The 22,510-nt window shown below is 41.0% G+C and overlaps 1 protein-coding gene across 3 annotated transcripts in view; it reads right to left on the bottom strand.

Moving 5' to 3' along the window:
• Positions 1-12,517, bottom strand: part of MTM1 (myotubularin 1) — a 42,006-nt gene extending 29,489 nt beyond the window's left edge. For 2 of the 3 annotated variants that reach the window (XM_059859195.1, XM_059859196.1), the window contains exons 1-5: positions 12,416-12,517; positions 10,031-10,175; positions 2,938-3,012; positions 1,995-2,067; positions 442-536 (exon numbers count right to left, since the gene is read on the bottom strand). In XM_059859195.1, coding sequence (XP_059715178.1) covers positions 442-536; positions 1,995-2,067; positions 2,938-3,003 — 234 coding nt within the window. In that variant the 5' untranslated portion in view covers positions 3,004-3,012; positions 10,031-10,175; positions 12,416-12,517. Of the gene's footprint in view, positions 1-441; positions 537-1,994; positions 2,068-2,937; positions 3,013-10,030; positions 10,176-12,415 lie in introns of those variants that run through there. The other variant, XM_059859197.1, reaches the window with a different exon arrangement.
• Between the last annotated feature and the right edge of the window lie 9,993 nt (positions 12,518-22,510).

Raw genomic sequence — 22,510 nt, 5'->3', positions numbered from 1 at the left:
AACCATTTTAAGAACTATTGAACATTATTAGTTACTGCCCTTGATCTATCACAGATTAAAGTGTAAAGGGAACAGCTATGAAAAAAGCTCTGACAGAAAAAGATAAAGGTATCAGTTCAGTCTAAGTGATTAAACTGTAATTTTACCAGGCAAAAATCACACTTTTACAACACAATTAATTTTAAAGAACTTATATTGTAATACAGATATCTCAGTGGCACAAAGGCAATTACTATTTTGTCATTACAGAATTAAGATATGGTTATTACTAACATTACAGATCATTTCAAGCAAAAAGCCTCCCATGCAATCCCACAAGCATATGTGTGCCAAAACTAAAACAAATGAACTGGCCACAAAATAAATCAAAGGCAGTGGGGGGGAACGGAAGGGAGTTTAAAGCCAGCTCATCCCAAGAAGTAATTGTGGCATGTTACTCACATTTTCCACACTTCTTAGGTACAGCCTGTAGTTTGTGATGTACACTCTTCCTTTAACGGGGCCATTAAATGGACACATATAAATAACATCCTTGTCTGTAAGAAATGCAGTATTTCTTAAAAGATTGTGAAAAGACAAAATGAGAGCTGAGGACAGTATTACATAAGTAGCAGTAAAATACAACAAGAGCTGTACTCAGAGGTGAATTAATTTAGAAAGTAATACATCTGAGTTTTATCTACTTGAACTATTCAGAAAATGTGCAAGACATATACTAAACTTGTCCAAATTAAGTGCAGAGATTTCAGCAGTCTTCCCTCGTTATATTTGTGTTTTCTTTCTCAGCACTACACAGGAGGACATAGAACAGGGAGTACTGTTACTACTGCACCACGGTCTCTTCACCATGCCAGAACAAATACATTGTTGATACTATTACACCATTCTGTAAACAATTCTCTACTGAAGTAGTAGTTCAAGTTGAAGAGTGTCTAGGGAACTCACCATGCTGCAAAGAAACACTACATTTCAATTTGAGGCAATCAAACAGAGTAGGGCCAGCAGAAGTGCTTCAGCAAGGACAGTAACAGAACAAATACTAACACATACCACTCAAAAAGATTTAAGTGAAGCAATGCAAGCAGAATCACAGAATTGTTAAGGCTGGAAAAGATACCTCAAGATCACTGAGTCCAACCATGACATTAAAGACTTCCATTTATTTCTTCCTGTCCACTCATTTCTTTAGCCCAATCTATTTATCTGCCTTCCACAAAAAGTGCCCTATTCCAGTGCAGTGCCCCAAAGCACAGACAATTTCCATAAGGATCACATCATACATCCCTCTTAGTCCCACACCCTTCTCCCTCACATCTTCTTCACTAAAACCAATACTACCTCCTCTGAATCACCACTTTGTTTTCAATTAAGCCAATCTTGTTTACAAATCCACCCAACAAATCTGGCCATAGGGGAGAAGTAAGACTCCAACAGAGACTTCCATTTCAGGAAGAGCCTCCATCAAGAAAAGAAAACTACGCAGTACATTAATCTCCCTCATGCTGCAGCATTTGTGTATGTAAAAGCCAACAAGAGCAGAGAAGGCCTGTTCATGCCCTCTTGTGTAAAGGAAGTGTAAGATAGTACTTTGGGAACTCATATTCAGGCTTAAATTCCACACCACTCTACAAGGTATTAATGCACAGTGGGTAGAACATAAAATTCCCATGACTTCAGAAAGCTTGGAGGAGCTCTCATCACTCAACACATGCTGATTAATATGTAGATACAATTAGGCCACAACTTGCAATTTCTTTCTATGGGAAGATCTGGCCTGTATAGAAACCAAGGTTTTAACACTTAAAAGTTATTTGTGATGAGTGATAAAAAGAATCTTTCACAATTTCTTTCAAAAACTCATGACATTTCAGCATGACTTACCTTTGCCCCCAGCCCAAACCAGTCCAAATTACAAAACAATTCAGTAAGATACAAGTGTTTGTATCTTCAGACTGCTGAACATCACTGCACCAGGCACCTATTGAGCTTCATACCTGTGACCCTGGTCTCCCCTGGTAGACGAGGTATTTCTTCATTTTGTTCCCAATTAGTTCCATCTTTTAGATTCTAAAGAAGAGAAGCACAACAGCACATCACAGTTTATTTACAATTTCAAGTTCCAGATTAAAAATAAAACCAACCAAACTTAAAGGTAATTCCTGCATAGGAAAGAACAGGTCTTGCCAAAGTAGGAATTCACAGACTGAACCAAACCAGGAACACAACTCACTGTCTTACAATCTAGCTATGAAATGTTTAAAGGTTGAACAGATCTGAAATATAAGCAGGTTTTAATCCTTCTCCTAAAAGAATAGTCAGCTATTTGTATTCAATTGGAATTAAACCTCTATACTCTAAGTTCTTTAGAAGTTGTGTGCATTTATTTTTCCAAGTACGTTGGTCTTGGAAGAACAAATCATCTGCAATTACTTAAGCAATGTACTCACAACTATCACACACAATCTACTGTTTTCTTGCATCCTGGTTACATTTTCTTCAGCTGCACAGCATTAGAAAGCAGAAGGGCATGAAACTTAAATTGTTTCAATATATTTCTTCACTCTAGAGGAACATCTTAAAAATGAGCCAGACAAACACAGCAAAGTATAACTTAGAAATCGAACTAAAGGCAACAAAGTGCCAAAAATTTTCAAGAACGCAACAGAATATTTTAAGGTAGAAAGCAAGGATGAGAATAAGTACATTAGAACTGATTTTAAGGAGCCTCTTGTTAGGTATGATAGCAAATACTTTGCCCATCTACTCCAAAAGATATTTAAATCATCTCAGTTAACTGAATTAGAATTTTAGCAATAAAAGTAAGCATACACATTCAAGAAGCCATTTAAATACTTGTTTTTCTAACCAAATATGCAAGACAATGCTCTCTGGGAACTCTGATGTAGAAAACCAAAACATGAAAAAAGTTACACTTGCCTGTTTACTTGAGGAGTTCTCCAAGGAGTTTGAATTATATTTAGATGTTGATGATGATGAGGCCATGCCGGGTATCTGACAAGTAAACACAAATTGAAGACTTAAACTACCTCCTGAGCTACAAGACTATTTCCAGGAAAGATTTTAGACTTTTGAGGTCCACAGGTAGACATGAAGAACTTCAAAGAATGTTTTGCAAGCTACCAGTAATTCAAAAAATTACACAATCCCTCATAATTGAAGGTTACTATTGAAAAACATCCAAATCTAACAAGAAATTCATTACTAGCTTTGCAATTGGCTCTTATTATAAAGAATACTCTGACTCAAGCCCTCTAATAGAATTCCGATCTTGGACTATGAGTATTGGTTCAGTAAACAGACATTAGAGTGCTTGTTTTAAGTCACTGTATACACATATTATGAAATGCTACCTACTTGGAGTACTATTGCACAGCTCTTGAAGTCACAAGCATGTCAATACACTGATGTGGTTCAAGTTTAAAAAACACAAGAAAAAGAAGTACTTCCACAGTACATTTCTGTTTAAAAACAATCCCCCATTTCCTAAATGAAGCTTCAGTTAGTACACCAAAAGAATGAGGGTCCAACCCTCTGGTCTGAACAACCTTCATGTATTTAAAGGAAAAGGATGTTCTTTATTTTTTTAAATGATATTAATTAAAGACAGAATCTTGTGTGACACAGGATTCATCATCTTAATTTCCCAACGCTGCACAAGGGAGTTTCGGAACTAACACTGGGAAAACACTTCCCTTTCACTACTCACACACCCTTCATCAACTGATCTGACATCACACAGCAGTCTTGAAGAGATTCTGTTTGTTTGGGGGAGGAAAGACAATTACAGACTACACAGTCTTTGTATCTATTGCGCAAATTTGTAGTCTTTAAAAAGCACCGTCTCTCCCCTCCCAACACGGGAAAGTTTGGCCAGATCTCTGCACCATGAAAAGCAGCCCATGCTCCTGTGTCACAGGAGGGCTGACAGTGACACTGCAACAGTCCTGTGACAGAGACACATTAAACTGCAAGAGGAAAAATGCTTTGACATTACTTTAACAGTACACAAATGTGTCTGTGCAGGAATAAAGTGGAACACCACATCCTGTGGGTTCTACAGGGTCGTTACCCAAGTCTTTCAATATCATTAAGAACACAGAAAACTTGACATTGTGTTTAAAATTGCAATATTCAGTGATACAGTTTATCAGTAAAAAAAATCACATCCTTCCAAAAAAAAAAAACCAAAAAATTTAAAGTAACATTAAAAGGAACAGACATTCAGCTGAAGAAATTAAGACAAAAATGCTTTGAATGCCACAGACCCTGTGTGACGCTGCACACAGAGGTTACTGCCTCCTTTCTGGGTGCCAGCTATCTTAACTTTCTCCAAACACTGAAACAGGGGCCCTGAACTACTTTTAGTGCAATGCCAACAATTTCAATGAAAAGCTATTAGCAATCAAAATCAAATCATTATCCTTTTAAACTACACAGAAATACTGTTGCAACACTGGAGTCTAATATTTTGCCCATAGAGTATTAAAAGAAGATATTTTCACAGCTTTTCCTTCCTTGCAATGTCTTACATACTATAAATGGAAAGTAGTTTCAACTTTTGCTATATTGCCATGCCAACTTGTCAACTTGCTCAGATAAGATTCTTCAATTTATAGAAGTTTAAGATTTTATAAGTAAAAAGCATATTTACTCAGGAAGTTGTTTTTAAAAAATTTTCCGTAAGAAGTGTCTTTTTTCCCATGTTTTAAATGAGAAAAGCCAGGTGAGATGAAGGCACAGCAGCCCCAGTTTTTCTATGTCGGCAGAGATCAAGTAACTGCAGCTTTTAACTGGAGCTCACGTAAATTTAAATTAAGGTTGCACCAACCACAAGAGACAAATGAGCACAAACAAGCCATAGAAAAGTGACTTTTAAAGGATGTGACAACCCTGAATAGATCTGCACTGCAAAATGGAAATTCTGACTGCAGCAGGTACCAGCACACCCAAGCTGGCTGATCTTGCAACCACAGCTACTCCAGCAGCAAAGCCACAGGGAGAGCTCAGCAGAGCCACAGGAGCCCAGCCAGGACCCGGGCACTCACCTCAGAGCCAGCCCACTGCCAGAGCTCAGGAAAACAAAAGCTTGTTTGGACACTCAGTATGCCTTCCAATCACAGTGTACTCCTGCTGCTCACACAAGGGAACAGCACCAAGTGGTTCAAAAGCCTTCTGTTTGCTCCTTTGCTTTCTTTATTATTTCCTTCCCTCACTGCACAGTCACTCAGTTTGGGCTGAACTGCAGCATTACATGAGGTGAGTTAAGATTCTGAAACAATCCAGAACACTGACTATAATTCACACTGAGGTGTGGAAAAGTTAAAATAAATAGGCAGAGATCCTGTCAGCTTCTCTGAAAAAAATTCTCTTTGAGGAACCCGACAATATAGCAGGACAGAGCTTCCCTTCCCCCCACGCTGCCACCCCACCAGGCCACTTCAAGCAAACAAGATGTGTATAGTTTTGCTGCAGATGTTTATGTTTCTGTGTATGCAAGTTTACTTTGTGTAAGATTCCCCCAACTCTCCCTGAGACCCATTTCTTTAAGCATACTTTACAGTGAAAATAAATTCATTATCTGACTTCAATTTCTTCTATAGTAAACTTCACTCTAGAATTACAACCAACTACACTGTTTCATTTCCAACATTTCAATGATGCAAATTAGACTTATTCAGAGCTAATCAAGTTGAATAAATATGTAATGAAGATAAGGTGTTATCTGTGACAGTATTTGTTAAATCCATCAAACATTTTCACTAAAATTAATGTGAGTTAATTTCACCAGTATGCAAGTGGAAGAATACTTCTAATGCTAAAAAATTTTGCTTTGAAATCTAGTCATACCTAAAAATCCCAAATACTAATAAGCATATTTATAACCACCCACATTTCCATAAGTAAATGAAGTCCTAGTAATTAGTTATAGATCACTCATTAGACAGCATTTAGAACAGTGTTTTGGACCCCAGTACAAGACAGGCATTGATAAATTGCAACGAGTTCAGCTGAGGTTTCCCAGGAGGAGCAGAACATGGAGCACCTGCCCTCCTACAGTTAGAGGCTGAAGGAGCTGGGATTGCCCAGCTTGAAGAAGAGACAGCTTCAGTGGGACCTCACAGCTGCTCACTCTGCCTTTGAGGCGGCAGCTGAGAAGGCAAAGCCAGGTCTTCAAAGTGGTGAGTGACAAGATACAACAGAAATCAAAACAAACTAGATTCCAGCTTGATTTCTGGGAAAAAAGAACAACAAAGCCCTTCTTTTGCACTGTAAGGCAGTCAGGCTGTGAAAACAGGCCCCAAGGAAGTTGCAGTCTTCATCCCCAGAGGTTTCTAAGACCCAGCTGGATAAAGCTGTGAGCAACTGGTTCTGATCCTGCTATGAGCAAGAGGTTCCACAGCAGGCCTCCTGAAGTCCCTACCAACCTGGATTATGTCTCTGTGATCTTCAGACAAGAGACAAGATTAAGTTCTCATTAAAAGTATCCATCAAACAAGGACACACCCTTAAGGAAGTGGACTTCTCTATATCAAGAGAAAACAAGTTTTTAAAAACATTTAAAACAAACATGAAATATTTCCTTTTTTGTCTAATCTGTCTAATTGTAGCTTCTGGCAGCCACCCAAAGTAATACTGCCATGAACAATTCAAAAAAACATACTCCACCACAGTCTTAAAATAGCTACAACTTTCTCATTATCACAGAGCAGAAGTAGTCCTTCCACACAGGGAGACACCTTTCAAGTAGTTTTCCACTGCAAGCACATTTTATTCCCCAGTATCACTCGTGTATTTCTAGACTTGCACAAAAATTGATAACCATATAAAGCTCACACTTGTCAGTAGCTGAACGGAAAGAGAACTACTCTGCAAATTTCAAACAAACCAGACAACTTTCTTTGTGATATTCTGAAGTTAGCACTAGTTGAACATTCATTCCTGAATCTAGAATAGCAGAGAGACAAAGCAATTTTGCTGGATTTAACTTGAGCTGATAAACAAAGCTTGGTTAAAAATTATCAGAACTTAATATAGTAACACTATCGAGAAATGGAGGCTCTGGTGATCATACAATAACAAACTACTCGGAATCTGTGTTTTCATTAAACATGATATTTATACTTGTGCTTCCTAGGATTCATGGGAATGGAGACACACAGCAATGTTTGAAAGGTATGCTGGTAGAGTTTTCCTTGTTATAGTAACAACATAAGGAGCCAGTATGAATACACTGCCTTGTGTTTCCCATACAAAATTAAAAGCATAAAATACAAAGTCCTAAAACCAAAGGCATGTCTGTCAGAATCACAGCTGCACAGATGAGGTAATACAAAATATGGAGGATTTTAGAAATAACATACAGAATAGCACAGAACTCCGGGAATTTCTAAGACAGTATCAAAGTTAAGCTAGGACAACTGTGAAGGAAAAAGGCAAAAAAAAGTATTTCACTCTAAGTATTAAGCAGAAAAGAACATAAATCCTTTACAAAATATACATGGAAAAGCAGCAGTCCTGAAGTGTCAAGCCAACAGCCACTAGTGGGTATTCTCTCTTAATGTCTAAATAACATTCCCTATTCACATGTACTTACTAAATCTACATTTTCCAGGGAAGCCATATGAGCTTTCAAGTCTCTCTGAAAGCCTTATCAAATCAAGATATAACCAGAACACACAAAGCAAGCCAGCACTGCAAGCCTCAATGGAATACTGTCCATGCAGAATCTGCCTTTCTGCACAAAGGTTTCCAAGTCAGTTAAATCAAATTCATCAATAATCACTATATTAAAAAATCTGTATCCTTCAAAAACAGTATCACAAAAACTCTCTCAATCTGAAACTGTTTGCTCAGCACCAATTCTACACCAGGCTTCCCATCTCTAAGAAAAATGTACTCCAGAATTGTTGCCAATTCTCTGCTAGACTGTACAGCAGCTGCACAACTCAACACAGGCTGCTGAATTTGTCTGTGAAGAGCCAGAAATGCTCCCTCTCCCAGAAAAAGCATTCTCTTGTTCCCTAATGAGCCCTGCATTTGACAGGTCAATTCATTGTCCCCAAAGGATTCAACACAAACAGATACAAACAAACAAAATTCACAACAGTCAAGTGACTGCTAATTCACCAAACCAATTACAAGTGTGTCAGCTGCCTGCCCGCTCAGATTTTACAGGCTCTCTATAGTAGGGAGTTTTCAAGATATTTGAAGGAAGACCTCATACTAACAATAATTGGTATCCTGACAATGGAAATCTACAAATGGCAGCAAAAGAAAAAACTTGGCAGAAAGTTTGGCAGAAAATTTCTCAGCGCCACCAGAACCTACACACTTGTATGAATAAGTTCTTAAAAAGAAAAACCTCTTGTAGCCTGTGCATGGAAGGCAGGTATTGAATACAGAATAGTTGGAGGAAGCAAAAAAATTCTTAATTCTGTCTGGATTGATATTATTCCTGTCTGCATTTGAAGTTTTTTTTGTTTTACTGTCTTAACAGTATTTCATTTAATTCCCACCCTATTTTCAAAGTAAATCACAACTTTCAACAAGACCTTTCAACAAGGCCTAACATAAATGTCTATAACATTACTTTTTCTAATTATCAACCCAACTGCTTACTCCTTTCATATTATATTGAAAATGCAGCTTAGGGTGATATCCTAGCCCAGCAAGCTTTCTTTTAAGAGAATTACAAGTCCTCTCTCAAAGAGAGGTGATAGAATAGAACACATGCCATCATGAATCTGATAGCTAGGTAAGTATTGTGCTTTGTATCATCATTACAAATAAAAACAACACCTTCTTTAGTAGTAATACATATAATTATTTTGTAGGGCCTGTATACCAGAATAGTTCTATTCCTTGCAATCTATGCTAACACTAATTTCTGTCCACTTGTACTCACTTATTACTAATCTTGTATTTGTTCTATGTGTACTACCTTTCCCTTGCCATGACTCTCTTTTTTCCTGGACTGCTTCTTAATATTCATTCTGGTAGATGAGTTCTAAAGTGGAAGTTCAGTCCTGTGAGTGGATCAAAGGAATTAGTTTTCCCTCTAACAGCTAAATCTACCTAGATTAGGTGGCATGATAGAAGTGAGTGGGTTTTTTAAGGAAGCATTTGTCAGATGACCTCTAGAATCAACGTTACATCTGTAAGAAAACTATGCCTGAAGGCTGATCCGTGGCTTTCTAAACCCACCCAGTCTATTTTCACTGCCTCGCATCCCCGGCAGGGAATGCATACCTCCCACATTGTCAGAAGCTGATGCACTTGACAGGAAAGCCTATGGGACAGCAAACACAATTTCCCAGTTTCCTATTAAGAAAGCCTTCAGTTGCTCTCTGCTCATTCTTCTTGAAAGACATGCCCTTAGGCCACTGTAGTTCTGTTGCTAAAGATCTAAGCGATGATTCCACAGGAGAAATGGAAATTGCATCTGTTATGCAATGATATACTGTATTCAAAAACGACACTGTAACAGCTAAAACTACATCCCCCTACTCAGACTTTCCTCCCAACTTTCCTTTAAGAACATGTTCAACCCATCAGACTCATCCTCTGCCATCTGCTGTTTAGTTCCTTCTTCCACTACACGAATACACATAATGCCAAGGAGAAAGTACCATTCTGAGCTGGTCTGTACTTCAAAAAGTCGGCTAAGTGGACTATGATTTTATAGACTATGACAAAGTCATTTACAAATCATTGCTGGATTCCATCCCTAAGAAAGGAGACACTGGGACTACCCTGCTGAAGTCATTCACAGGGCAGCACCACACTTCTGGAGTTGCTCTCTTTCAAGCAACAGGCAGGGTCTTTGCTGGACATAGAAACTTGGATACTTTCCACACTGATGGGTCCAGTGACATCCCAGTCTCTGCTGTACAGCCTTTCCACTCACTACATGCAATAACGTTGCACATGAGTTTCTTAGATTATGGTTGGGAAAAACCACACCCTATCTTACACAAAAGTGTACTACAGTCTACTAAAAGGCACTTACTTTTGTTCTCTCTTGTTCAGAAGTCTCCAGACTCAACCAGTCATTTCAGCTGTATAAAATATAGATGCCCACTTCAGTGTCAGATGTCAGGAAACTTGTGTTCATTCCTTCAACTTTACAATAACATTTGTGCTGTAGCTGGCCCCTAACAGGAATGGAACAGGTAGGAAGACATTGTTAGCATTGCCAGAAAATTTCAATTGACATTACTTTTGAAAACTTCAGAAAGGAAGCAAAATCCCAGAATAGTTGCCATCAAAAACAATCTGGAGAAGGGAAACAAACAGTTCTAGCTCTTTTTATGTTCTACCTTATGTCAGGAAGTTTGGCATCAAGTAGGTGGAATTGAGAACTTTTTCTTCTAAAACTCCTAAGAACTGGTTTTAAAATGCTGTTAATCAGTTTCTTTTCCCACACACATTTAGGAATGACTTTCATATGAAAAGCTATGCAAAGTCAGAAGCAATAAACCATGAAACAAAAAACTTCTACCCGATTCAAGTTCTTAGATAAACTAGAACTGTGTCCTCCGAAACAACTCACACAATACCTACAGTTTTACAGTTACTTCTCATTAAATCAGTTGTGCAGTCTAAATTAACTATTGGTAGCTAACTCGACAACTCTACATACAGGAATACAACAGCACAGGGTTTGATCAACCTTGATGATGCTACATGTCCATGTTTTCAGTGAGAGTGTTTTCTGCAAGTTTCCTTCTGACCAAGCACAGAATGATAAACAATGCAAAAAGGGAGAATTCTACATTTTATTGAAATCAGCTCAATAGCTCATCTCCTGGGACACTTGCCACACTATGAAGTCACAAACAGCACCAGAAATTCCACGTGTTACTACTCTGTTAATAACTGTAAAGCCTAACCTTCTTAACTATCTAAATAAAAATTAACTTTTAAAAGAAAACTGTAGCAAGGAAGAGATTCTGGTTTCACATCATGCTGTTCCTGTACCATCAAATACCTGGTCCTTTGAATATGGCTAATGATAAACAGATGTTTGACCACTAGCAAGCAATGGGCACAATTCCTGCCCCAGAAAAGAAGCTGTGCCATAGAGCCAAGCTACTTTTTCAACACTCAGTTTTTGTCAGTGCCTATTGTGGCAAGCTAATCTACAGACCCACAAAAAAAAAGCGCCATTCTCACAATTTTAACACTGAGTTTACCTTTGCTGCTTTTATAGCACTACGTTTTTACGTGAAAAAAGCTAATACCCTTCTTATGCTCTTAAAATATGCACATCTGAAAAAAGCCCACACCAACAAAACAAAATCTACCAACCACACAAAGTCAAAAACATGCCTTTTGACTGCCACAACACAAAAACCAGCAAGAAGAAGATCTGTTATCTTCAAGAATAATTTCTTGCTTTAAATAAACTAAAAAGTTTCCTTTGAAATGGAAGGTTTCAGCTTTTTAGTCGTGAACACTGAAAGAAGTCACATGCCTCAGAACAACATTCAAGCCAGGCAGAAATGAACACTACAGCGGCTTAAAGGTCTGAAAGCAAATCAAGAGCACTCGGGATATTTTCACATCACGGAGAGAACTTGAACAGGAAAGTAAAAATTACACTTCGGAAAGTAAAAATTACACTTCGGAGGTGCCTTTGCTGAGCCCCACGTCAGCAACACCTCACTCCCAGACGGATGCTGCACACCGGGGTGGGAATCTGGACAAGTCGGAGCCAAGCGGCCACATACAGCCCGGACAACCGAGCCCCGCCAGCCGCGGGCCCCAGACCGACGGACCGGACGCCGCCCGGGCCTCACACGGACACTCCGAGCCCCGCACCAACGCTCCCGGGCCCCAACGACACACAACGCTCCCGCAGCGGCACTGACCGGCCCCGCAGCGGCACTCCTGGGCCCCAACGACACACGGCGCTCCCGAAGCGGCACTCACCGGTATCCCCGGGCCCCAATAACATACAGCGCTCCCGCACCGGCACTCCAGGGCCCCAGTGACACACAGCAGCGTCACACCAACACACACCGGTATCCCCAGGCCCCAATAACACACAGCAGCCTCGCACCAGCACACACCGGCACTCCTGGGCCCCAATAACACACAGCAGCCCCGCAGCAGCACACACCGGCACTCCTGGGCCCCAATAACACACAGCAGCCCCGCAGCAGCACACACCGGCACTTCTGGGCCCCAATGACACATAGCAGCTCCACACCGGCACCCCCGGGCCCCAATAACACACAGCAGCCCCACAGCAGCACACACCGGCACTCCTGGGCCCCAATGACACACAGCAGCCCCACACCGGCACCTCCGGGCCCCAATGACACACAGCAGCCCCACACCGGCACTCCCGGGCCCCAATAACACACAACAGCCCCACACCAACACTCACCGGCACTTCCCGTACTGCCGCCACCGCCGCCGCGGGCCCGAACACGGCGCTCACGTGACGGGCCCGCGCCCCTCCCACACCGCGGGGGCTGCCGGGAGCTGCGGCCGAGGGGCGGGGCTGTGGGGAACTGGGCGGGGCTCCGGGGAGGGGCGGGTCCGGCTCACCTCCTGGGGCGGGGCTTCCCCGAGGGGCGGGGCGGGAGCGGCCCCTCAGGCCGTGAGGGCGGGCGGGGCTCAATGGCGCCCTGAGGCACTCGGGGCTGTGGCCGCCGCCGTCCCCGCCCCGCAGAGCGGCCCCGAAGGAAACACCCGGGGAAAATGGAGGGGAGGAAAGGGACGCGCGGCCAGTGTGAAGCGGATCAAGCTGACGGAGTGATCAAACACCCCAAGCCTTCTGGATGCCCACTGGACACCAATGAACACTATAATAAAAGGAGGAAACCATAAGAATAAACACTGTGCTAAAGGAAGTAAAAGAACTGGTGATGCAAATGGCAGGGGTATCGTTCATGTAAAATTAAAATGAAATAAAAATTGTCCGTAAAATAGCCTGTTAGCCCTGTACAGGGAGCAGCTGTGAGTGTCTGGAGGGCAGGGTGGAGACTGGGCACTCTCTGTGGTCTGATGATAGTCTCTGCTCTCAGGAAAGGGGGTTTGTGATATTGTCAAGCCTTTCCGACGTCGTAAAGCACAATTTTGAGCTACAAAACAGCAATGTCCAGCTTCCCCAGTGGTGTGACCGACCCTAAGTTGATCCCCCATCAGTGGAAGGACAATTCCTCCATGCTTGCAGAACTGGATACCACAGAAGAGCTGATCAAAGAAAAAATTTTAAAAAACCCCCATAATACAGACAGTAACTTGGGTTCCTTTGTGAGCAATGACGAGCTCCAGTCTCAGTTTAAGCAGTGCTCCCCTCACACCTGAAGGGCCGGCACTGCCTCTGGCTCCTCTAGGGGAAGATCATCCCCTGCCAGTTCACAAGCATCATACCAACAAATATATCAAAGACACCATATCACCTCTGCTTTTCCATGTCTTCTTGGAAAAGTCTTCGTCCAGTTTAATTTTGGCATGTGTATGTACATTATTTCTTCTCTATAAACAAATACTTACACCATATGAAGAGCTGACTCTGACCTAAAGGCTCATTGAGGTGAACTGTGCATTTGTACAAGGCAAGAAGGACTTTCAGAAGGAGCCACAAGACAGCAATTTTAACAATAATTTTGTGCATTACTTTTAGGTGTCATCATTATTATCAACAATTTACATCTGGAATTCCAAAATCTTTAGAAAATCAAAACCAGAAAAACACAAGGGAACTGGGCTGGTGCCTCTTATGACAGAAAAAACCTGTTTCTGGAGTGAAAAATATTTTCCTACAATAAGCATAGAACTGCGTGTTTTATATTAATAAGCAGCAGGAGTAAGCAGTGAGCAAAAGAAGAAGATGAAATGTTCACCTCCCTCACACAAGCAGTCTTGTCTTCTGTCTTCTGGTATGATATACCTTTGCCTCTGACATTATCCTCTCAGCAAAGATTAGCTAAAAAATCCACTGATGCAGTTCTGAAGTTTTGCTTTGATGTATTCCAGTTTTATATATATCTCTCTCTATATATATATATATAGATATCTCTATATATATATATATATGTGCATAGGTCTGCATATACATGTGTGTGTATGCCCAGAGGATCCTTTACTTGATCATTATTTCAAGGTTTCATTCAAATCACGTTTTAAAGGTTTTCTCTGTCATCATTAAACTAGAACTCATTTCTGACACGTCATGACTCAGATCACTAAAAGTGCTCTCCCCAAATGTTCTCATAAATTTATTTCATCAGTTTTGTCCTAGATTTTTCCCAACCTGGTTTATGCCCTTTGCATTTCTTTCAGACGACAAAGTCTCAAACAGCCTCTTGCTCATATGACCTTTAATGATCACAACTATTATTCCACCTGAATCTGTCAAGTGAAATACTCCCCCTTGTTCAGTGACTGACCTGTCCCTTTTTTCCCTCCTACATTTCTAAGACACCTACTGGCACATTTTTGAGGGACTGTTTTTTACATGCCTTCTGGCTTCCAGTCAGTATTAACCAGACCTTTCTCCTTGGGTCTCTGCTCTAGCCACTCACACTTTATCCCCAGATAATTTGTACTATGACCACAGCTCAAATGACCTTTTCCACTCTTTTTTTTTTTTTTCCCAGCTATGCCTCCTCAATGCAGATTGACTTGCTTTCCTAAAAAACTTTAACTTGTATCTCTAGTACCTTCCTGTGACTCTTCTGTGTGACTTCATCTGTCACTGCACTCAGTCACAATGGTCCTGTGAATTCCACACATGCATGGTCAGACACCCAAAGTGATTAGAACTGGAAATGTGCTTAGTCCCCTGACTGATGATTCATCCAATAGCTCCTTGGATCTGCAAGAGCATAAATTATTAACATTATTAACATTTTGTTAATAATTAGTGGTGAGTGGGGATGTTTAGGCTCTCTCTGTATTTCTGAGCCTGTCCTTGTTGTGGTACACTGTTGTACTGCAGGATGTGGTGCCTCTGCTGTAATCAGCCCAGACAGCACACAAATACTCCACCCTCCAATCCCTGCACCATCTGGATAAAAACTGGTTAATTGGCAATGCTAATGTCATTTTCAGCTCAGTACAGTTAAAATAGTGTCAAGCCTTCTCCCACAAGTACTCTCTACTTTATCTATTACACTATTATCTGCCTGTATGTAATCATCTTTGACTCAGACCTTTCCCTGGCCCTTTATGGTCAGACTATGTCTAAATCTGTCCATATAGCTAAAACTCCCATCGTCTCAAATCTCAATTACTGCAACATCCTTTCCCTTGGCCTTGAAAAATATAACCTTGTCTTACTCATATTTATTGAGAACACTACTACAGTGACCATTTTTCTACGTCTGTCATTCTCACCGTGTTATTCCACTCTTTTCATCCCTGTGCTGGCTCAGCCTACTCTATCATGTGGATCCTTACCTCCCTGTCTTTGCTTTGGAAGGCCTTGGCAGCCTGTCTACTTGCCATTTCCATTCCCTGCTGACATCTAACTGCAGCTCCAATCAGCTCACCAGGCCAGCTTTCACAGCCCATTTGTAATACATTTAAACATGTTCTTTTGTGTATTCTCATTGCTGCCTTTTATTTCCAAGGATCCTATAAACAGCCCACAAGTTACTGGTAATTTTCTATAAAACCTCTCCTTAAAACTTTTCCTTCCTGTAGTGTCTACAATAGAGGATTACAGTTCATTATGCTGCCTCTCCTGTCTGTATTCCTCAGTTCTCTAATTTCATACTCTGTAAAGTATAAAAAGTATTGACCCTGATACACACCAGGCTTTTGTAGCACTCTGGTAATGCAAATAATAAATACACATGTATAACTGAGATGCCAGGGGAACTAAGGTATTATGAGATTGATGATATAAAATTGCAGTTTGAGAGCACAGCAATACCTGATAATAATATTACCTCATTTTCCTCCTATTCTGGAGAGAAAACTAAGTGGAGGTGAGGAATCTGCATCTTTAAATCAAGCCCATGGGTCAAGTTAAAGATGATTTATGTTCATTTACCACACAATAACTTTCTGTTGCTGTTTTCATTTGCTGTCGTGACAGATAAAATGGAAAGGACAATGCATGTTAAACGTCACAAATCCATAGACGTGTCTGTATGTTCACATGTGTACATTTTTTTTCCCTTTTACAAGTTAGATATTAGAAAAGATATGGTATATCAGTGATTCTTTTGCGTTTCTAGCACAGTGCTATTTACACCCTTTGTTTCCTGTCATTGTTCTTTGTTTGCTAACCTGATGTTTATTTTTGTCTCTGCTAAATAAAGACCTCCAGATTTAATTCTTTTAAGCTGCACTTTAAGACCTCTTTAACCTATTTCTGCCTAGCTTTCCCCTCAATTAGCTTAATTGTTTCTTTATCGAGTAACATGTCACCAAATAAAACACATACAGCACCCTAAAAAAAAATCTGGCCCTTTCTGCTTGACTCACAATAGCAATAAGGTGAGTTATATAAGAGGTTTCTTGTATTTCTGGATCCTGTGACTCCCAGGGGCTGGAAATAGCAATTGTATTTTGGGAAGCACTTTCAGAAACACTGACTGAATACTTGCTATTGTGATTTCAGGCAGATGATAGCTCACTTTTGGATACCTGGGCATGCATACACAGCACTGCTGTCACCAAAACCTGGCACTTGGCACCTGATGCACACAATATATACCTGTCTATGTGTATGTACAGAAATACACACATCTGCTGTCACCACTAGACACACACTGACTCCTTGTCTTCAAAGACAAGGAAAATTAGTATCAGGTATGTGTTGATCCTGTATTGGTGTAGGAACCACCCCTCCCCTTATGTTCTCTATGCAAATATTAAAAGCAGTTAGTATGTTTTATTTGAGAAATAGCTGCATTTCACAGAAAGGCAAACTCATTCTCACATGTATCATACCTCATTTGCATAGTACATAAAGGTTTTAAGAGAACTGGAGTATTTGGATTAGAAGAACCAAACAAATTGAATTTAGTAATATCCACTGAATTACCTGATCTGTTAGTGGAACTAATCCTAGTAGAACATTGCTACAAATTAGAGAAATAGAAGAAAATCTTCTTAAAGCAAATAGCACACAAAAGCATAAGCTTCCAGTACACTTTCTATTGCAAACTGCAATATAAAATTATCTGTTAAATATATAAATATAGTTTGTAAAAGAGAAGGACCCTGTAGACTAATACCTGTTAAGTGCTTTGGTTTTACTCTGTGCTCTGAAGTTCTGTGAAGGGCTGAGGTTTCATTCAAATCCTGAAAGAACTTCAGTGACACAACTCAGGCAGCTGAGACTGCAGGAATGAAGTGGTTGAAATTAAAACATCTTGTAAAAGCAAAAGCATCTTTGCATCAAACAGTTTTATCAGGGAAAACTCTCCAAGATAGACCCCAAACACCCCCCTCCTATTGTCAAGGTCCACACATATGAAGGTTTAACATGTGAAGCTTTTACAGTAGTGTCTGAATCACTCACAATTCAGCATGTAAGAATTATTTCAAGTATCATTTTTAGTATGTGAATGAGCATGACAGAGACAGGCAGTCACAGAAGAGTTAATACATGCTCCATTCAGAAATACTCTTTGTTTTATAGCTCAAGAGTCACAGCAGCTGATAGGGCAGGACAGGAAGCCAGCATTTCCTACTCACAGTGGAATATCTGTGAATTTTGAAAACACAGCACAGCCCCTTTCAGCTGTCATCCGAAAACAAAGAGGAGGTAGCTTCAAAATTCAGACAAGCTCCAGACAGCAGATTGCAGTTACTGAATGCAAAGTGTCCCAAGGTCACAGACCAGCTAGAGAGCCTGCAGAAAGACCAGCATTTTGAGAGCCTTTTCTCTTTCAAATAGTGCATCTATTTAGATCAGATCATATTTTTGTTTGATTTCCATGACAGTATTTGCTGTCATATTGTCAACAGCAGTGAGTGCTTGTGCACCATAATCAACCAATGAGTGGGCAAGCTGTTTCAGGCACCACTGTTCACCAGAGCTTTACTGATTTCTGTTTCTCTAAAGCCCAGTTGATTCAATAATTTGGAAGAAATTCTTCACTATCAGGTGTTAGTTTTGACCTTCTTTTGGATTAAAACCTCTGTCAGCAGAGGCTGCCAGTGCATAGCTCAAGGAACTGAAAGGAGCTTTGAGTTCTCCAAAGTTCATGCTTTATTGAGTCTGGTAATTCAAATCTTCCTTTACCATGTTTTATAGGCAAAATGGATCTAATCTTGTTATTCTGGGGTGTTAATCTTTATAATGCAAAGAAAACACACCACCATAGTCAGTTTGCCTAAATATGTCATGGTGGGAAGAAGAGAAGCTGGGTTTCAAATGCAGTTTTCTTTCCTGTTGTTAGAGAAAATTGCCATTTATGGGCAGGATTAAAACCAACTGGCATTCATGGTGTTAGCAGGAATCTTCACTGCAGCAATCAATGAAGATCTTTCTCTTAAGTCCCTTGGGACCAAGGATCATTCCTGTGGGACTGAAAAAGCCATACTGCTGTGGATCATTTGGCCTGGCACATCTTTACACTCTGGTGAATTGGAGAAAATAATTTTATTATGAAGCAGAATTTCTTTGGTTGCTCTAATGAGTGGAACAAACCCTCTCTCAGCTCTGCAAAATCACTGAGACAAGTGGGGTCTCAGCAGCCCTGAATATCACATCAGGTGCTGATATAGGTTCTTCAGACAATTAGCAAATCTTCAAGCAGCCACCTGAAAGAAATAATGGCTTTTATTGGAGCTAATGCAGTCATTTCTTCCATGAAGCTTCTTGTGAATAATTCTTGCTGGAAAATTTGTACACGATTTCTTTTCATTTATTTTTTAATGCAGTTTATTATACAACAGTGACCCTCATTCAGGGTTCAGAAGATCAGAGCACTTAGAGTAATCTTCACAGCACTTTTTATCTCCAGCTACAGCTTACATTCACAGCATGAAAAGAATAAGTAGTTAATGTACCAAATCAGGAGGTCTCTGTGTAGCAGTGTTAATCTCAGTGTTGAGCTATTATTTATTAGTAGACTTATGGTAGCATCTAGAGTCTAGGGCCTCATTGTTTGGGCACTGCATAAAATACACAAAAATACATAAGAGAATATATTTGCTCTCTAGGATAGCTCAGACTTTAAGTTTGAGGATGATTTCAGGAGGTGGACAAGAGGTACTTCAGCTATAAATACTGCCACAGCCAGAGGCAAAACTTCTCATGCTTATTTTGGATGCTGACAAGACGAATAAAATTATCAATTGACAGACAGTTAAAATGGAAACATTATTCTGGAATCAGACTTCAGGTGCAAGAAGATGAAAAGAGTCTCCCTGCCTGATTTGATGCCAGGACAAGCATGGATGCAGGTGGTGTCCCACTACATCTTGGGTACATTAACAATCCATTAGAAGCTCGGGAGGTGTCAGGTTTGAGTTGCAGGTTTGAAGCAGGAGTAGGACTCCACCTGCCTTTAAGATGCAAAGGTGGCACTTTTGAAGAGTTTGTTGGCAGGAATATTGGCCAAGAAGAGTGACCTGCTCATGTTTTCTGTGTGAGCCCAAGCCCTATGGCAGGGCCAGGTGTGCCACATCACAGAGGTGGGAACAAGGTATTGAGTAAAGCAAAGAACTTGCAGAGAAGAGAGGTGGAATCCATGGCTCATCCTCCACTGCCTACCTGCCAGACTGCATGCTATCCCTGCCAGAATTAGCCAACTGACTCTTATGGCTGGAAAATTAAGACACCAAGGGGCCTGACTCACAGCCCCTTTTTACCCACAACAAGCCATACAGAAACAACCAGCTCATCCTGGATCTGCAGGTAACACACTACTGCTGGTAACACACAACGCACTGCCCATGAGATGTGGCTGCTAGTCCTGCTTAACTACACTTGAAAAATCCTACTGGTGTCTGTCTGCCTCATTAGGCACCTAAATATCTTTGGGAATTGAGTCTTGAGCCTTTTGTGCCTCATGGTCCCCCATTGCTAATGGACATCATCAACTATCCTGAAAGAGCACAGGAAAACATATATATTTATTAAGGATTGTAAGGCTCAAACAGGGGGAACTGCTTAGGCAAATAAAGCAGTGGGAACTGCTTAGGCAAATAGTGCAGTCAGCCAATAGGTGAAGAATAGTAATTTATGGGCTGAGAAGAGGAATGGAACAAGGGGCTGGCAGGTAACTCTCTTTCCCTGGCTGCCATACAAAGCCAGCAGAGTTGACAAGGAGCAGTCTGTAAACTTGAAACAAAGCACATTTCTGCAGCTCGATAGCCAAGCACAGCTCTATATCAGCAAAACAAAAAAGAGATTTCACAACTTTATAGCTTTGGGCTGGGTTCCCCTCAGCCAGTCTCACCACCCCTGCTACTGCCCCAGGTCTTGTCTGTCCCAGTCATCCATCAAACACAGCACAGCTTCAGGACAGGGAACCCAGCAGGGTCAGCACATGTGTCTTTTCACTCCTTGAAAAGGGATTAGGGCAACACCAGAACAATTAAAATGGCCTTTTTTAATACAAATACAACTTTAAGCTTAAAAGGGCATTTCTTTTTTCTTCTCCAGCCAAGTCGGTTAAAGACATTAAACTGCAGCATCAGAAACCTTGATAAGGACAAAAACAATGTGATGCACAAACCTCAGAAGCTTCTCAGTGGTCTTTGGCTTACGTTGAGACTGGCAGCAGGGTTCAGCCATGGGCCCTTTGGGCTGTGAGGACAAATCACTGCTGTGGCACGGTGTTGTTTTAATCAGCATGTAGCTGTTGTGAGAAATGATACTCACTTTCAAAAAATTTAGAAGGCTTATTATAGCCTTATCAAAAAATGCAACAAAAGACTGAATAGAAAAGATAGAACAGGCAGAGGAGCAAAGGATTCTACTACCATGTGCTCATCCACACAATGGATGTTCTGCCCTTTAAACCTTTAGCCCCTCCCAAAGTCTTGTCAACGACTCCTTCGCTGTGCAGTGGTGGAGATCACTTTCTTACATCTTACACCTGGTTGGAGGCCAGGTGCTGTCACAGTAACAAGCTGACCCTCCCAAAAGCCTGACTAGCCAGGCCATCCATGATGACAATGCAAGGCAGGGCAAACATAACTAGACATCTACAAAACTTCTCTTAACATTACATAATATTTTCCCTTTAATTGTGAGAGTCAACCATTGCATTACTCACCTATAACACAGCCATGTCTGTGATTACCTACAGCTCCAGTGGTTTCAGCATGACTGCTTTAATAACTTGCCTGTCCCTGGTTTCATGCAGGATTGTACACAGGAGGCCTCTTGCCCAGGCAGTCTTAAGTTCTCAGGAACTCCTGCATCTGCCAACTAGTACTTCTGTTTCGCCTTGCCCAGGAGAGACCCTTATTGGTATTTAAAACATCTCAACATCTCACTTTTTTCCAGTTTTTTTTTGTTTATTTTTATTTTCTTTTTATCTATATCTATCTATCTATCTATCTATCTATCTATCTATCTATCTATCTATCTATCTATCTATCTATCTATCTATCTCTATCTCTATACCTGTATCTATAGATCTCTCTATATCTGTATGAGGGAGTAGAAGGAAACAGGCATTAATTTGGAGTTTAGCACCAAAACCTGAGCTCAGCCTGAATAACTGTCTGGGCAGATGTGCCAAGGCCAGTGTCCCCCCCCAGGAGCACGTGCCTGCCTGTCAGTGCAGATGGCATCAGCAGAGAGGCAGAGCTGGTGCAGTGGCCCCTTGCTCCATTCCTCCCTGTGTCCTTGCTGCCCTGCAGCACCAGCAGGGAGCAAGTTCTCCCTTGGGGCCACCCTGCACATCTGTGGCACCTCTGCCACCATGAGGGCCATCCAGGCAGGACCATGAGACAAGTGCCAGCTTCTTGCCAGGTGCTTGCTCTGCTCCCAGAGAGGTGTAAATCAGGGGTCACCCTGCAGCAGGCAGTGGAATAGCTCCTGATTTACAACATCCTACACAAGAGGAGAGCTTGACCTTACACTTCAACATCAGTGCAGCTTCCTTTGTTGAAAGCTTCTTAAGACAGACATGTAATCAATCCTGGAGAGCTGCTGAGCAGCAGGGCTCAGGTTCTGCATAAGTCAGGGCTATGCTTCCCAGGGAAATTGTCTGATCCAGGCTCCCATGACATCTATTCCTACTGTCTAATAGGAAAGAGTGTGTTTTTCTGTTTTTCCTTTGTTATACATGGGCTGCTTCAGATTAATACAATCCACAAAGAGAATTTTTCCATGGTAAGTCTGGCTTACCTATGCTACTAACCTTCAGTGAGAGAGGCTTTCAGTGAGCTCAGGTCTTTGGAAATTCTGAACTTTATAGGCATTTGATGTTATTTTAGAATCCAAGAGGAAAAGCTTACTGCCTTGCCTCTGTTTTTTCATGGCCATAATTATGAGGGCAGTCTGGTGACGTAACTTGTATGGAAAATAAATGATGGCATTCAACAGTGA

The sequence above is a fragment of the Haemorhous mexicanus genome, chromosome 14 (assembly GCF_027477595.1).
Source record: "Haemorhous mexicanus isolate bHaeMex1 chromosome 14, bHaeMex1.pri, whole genome shotgun sequence".
In the NCBI taxonomy this organism is placed as follows: domain Eukaryota; kingdom Metazoa; phylum Chordata; class Aves; order Passeriformes; family Fringillidae; genus Haemorhous; species Haemorhous mexicanus.
The sequence above is the reverse complement of the archived record's forward strand: the minus strand, read 5'-3'. Positions and strand labels throughout refer to the sequence as shown.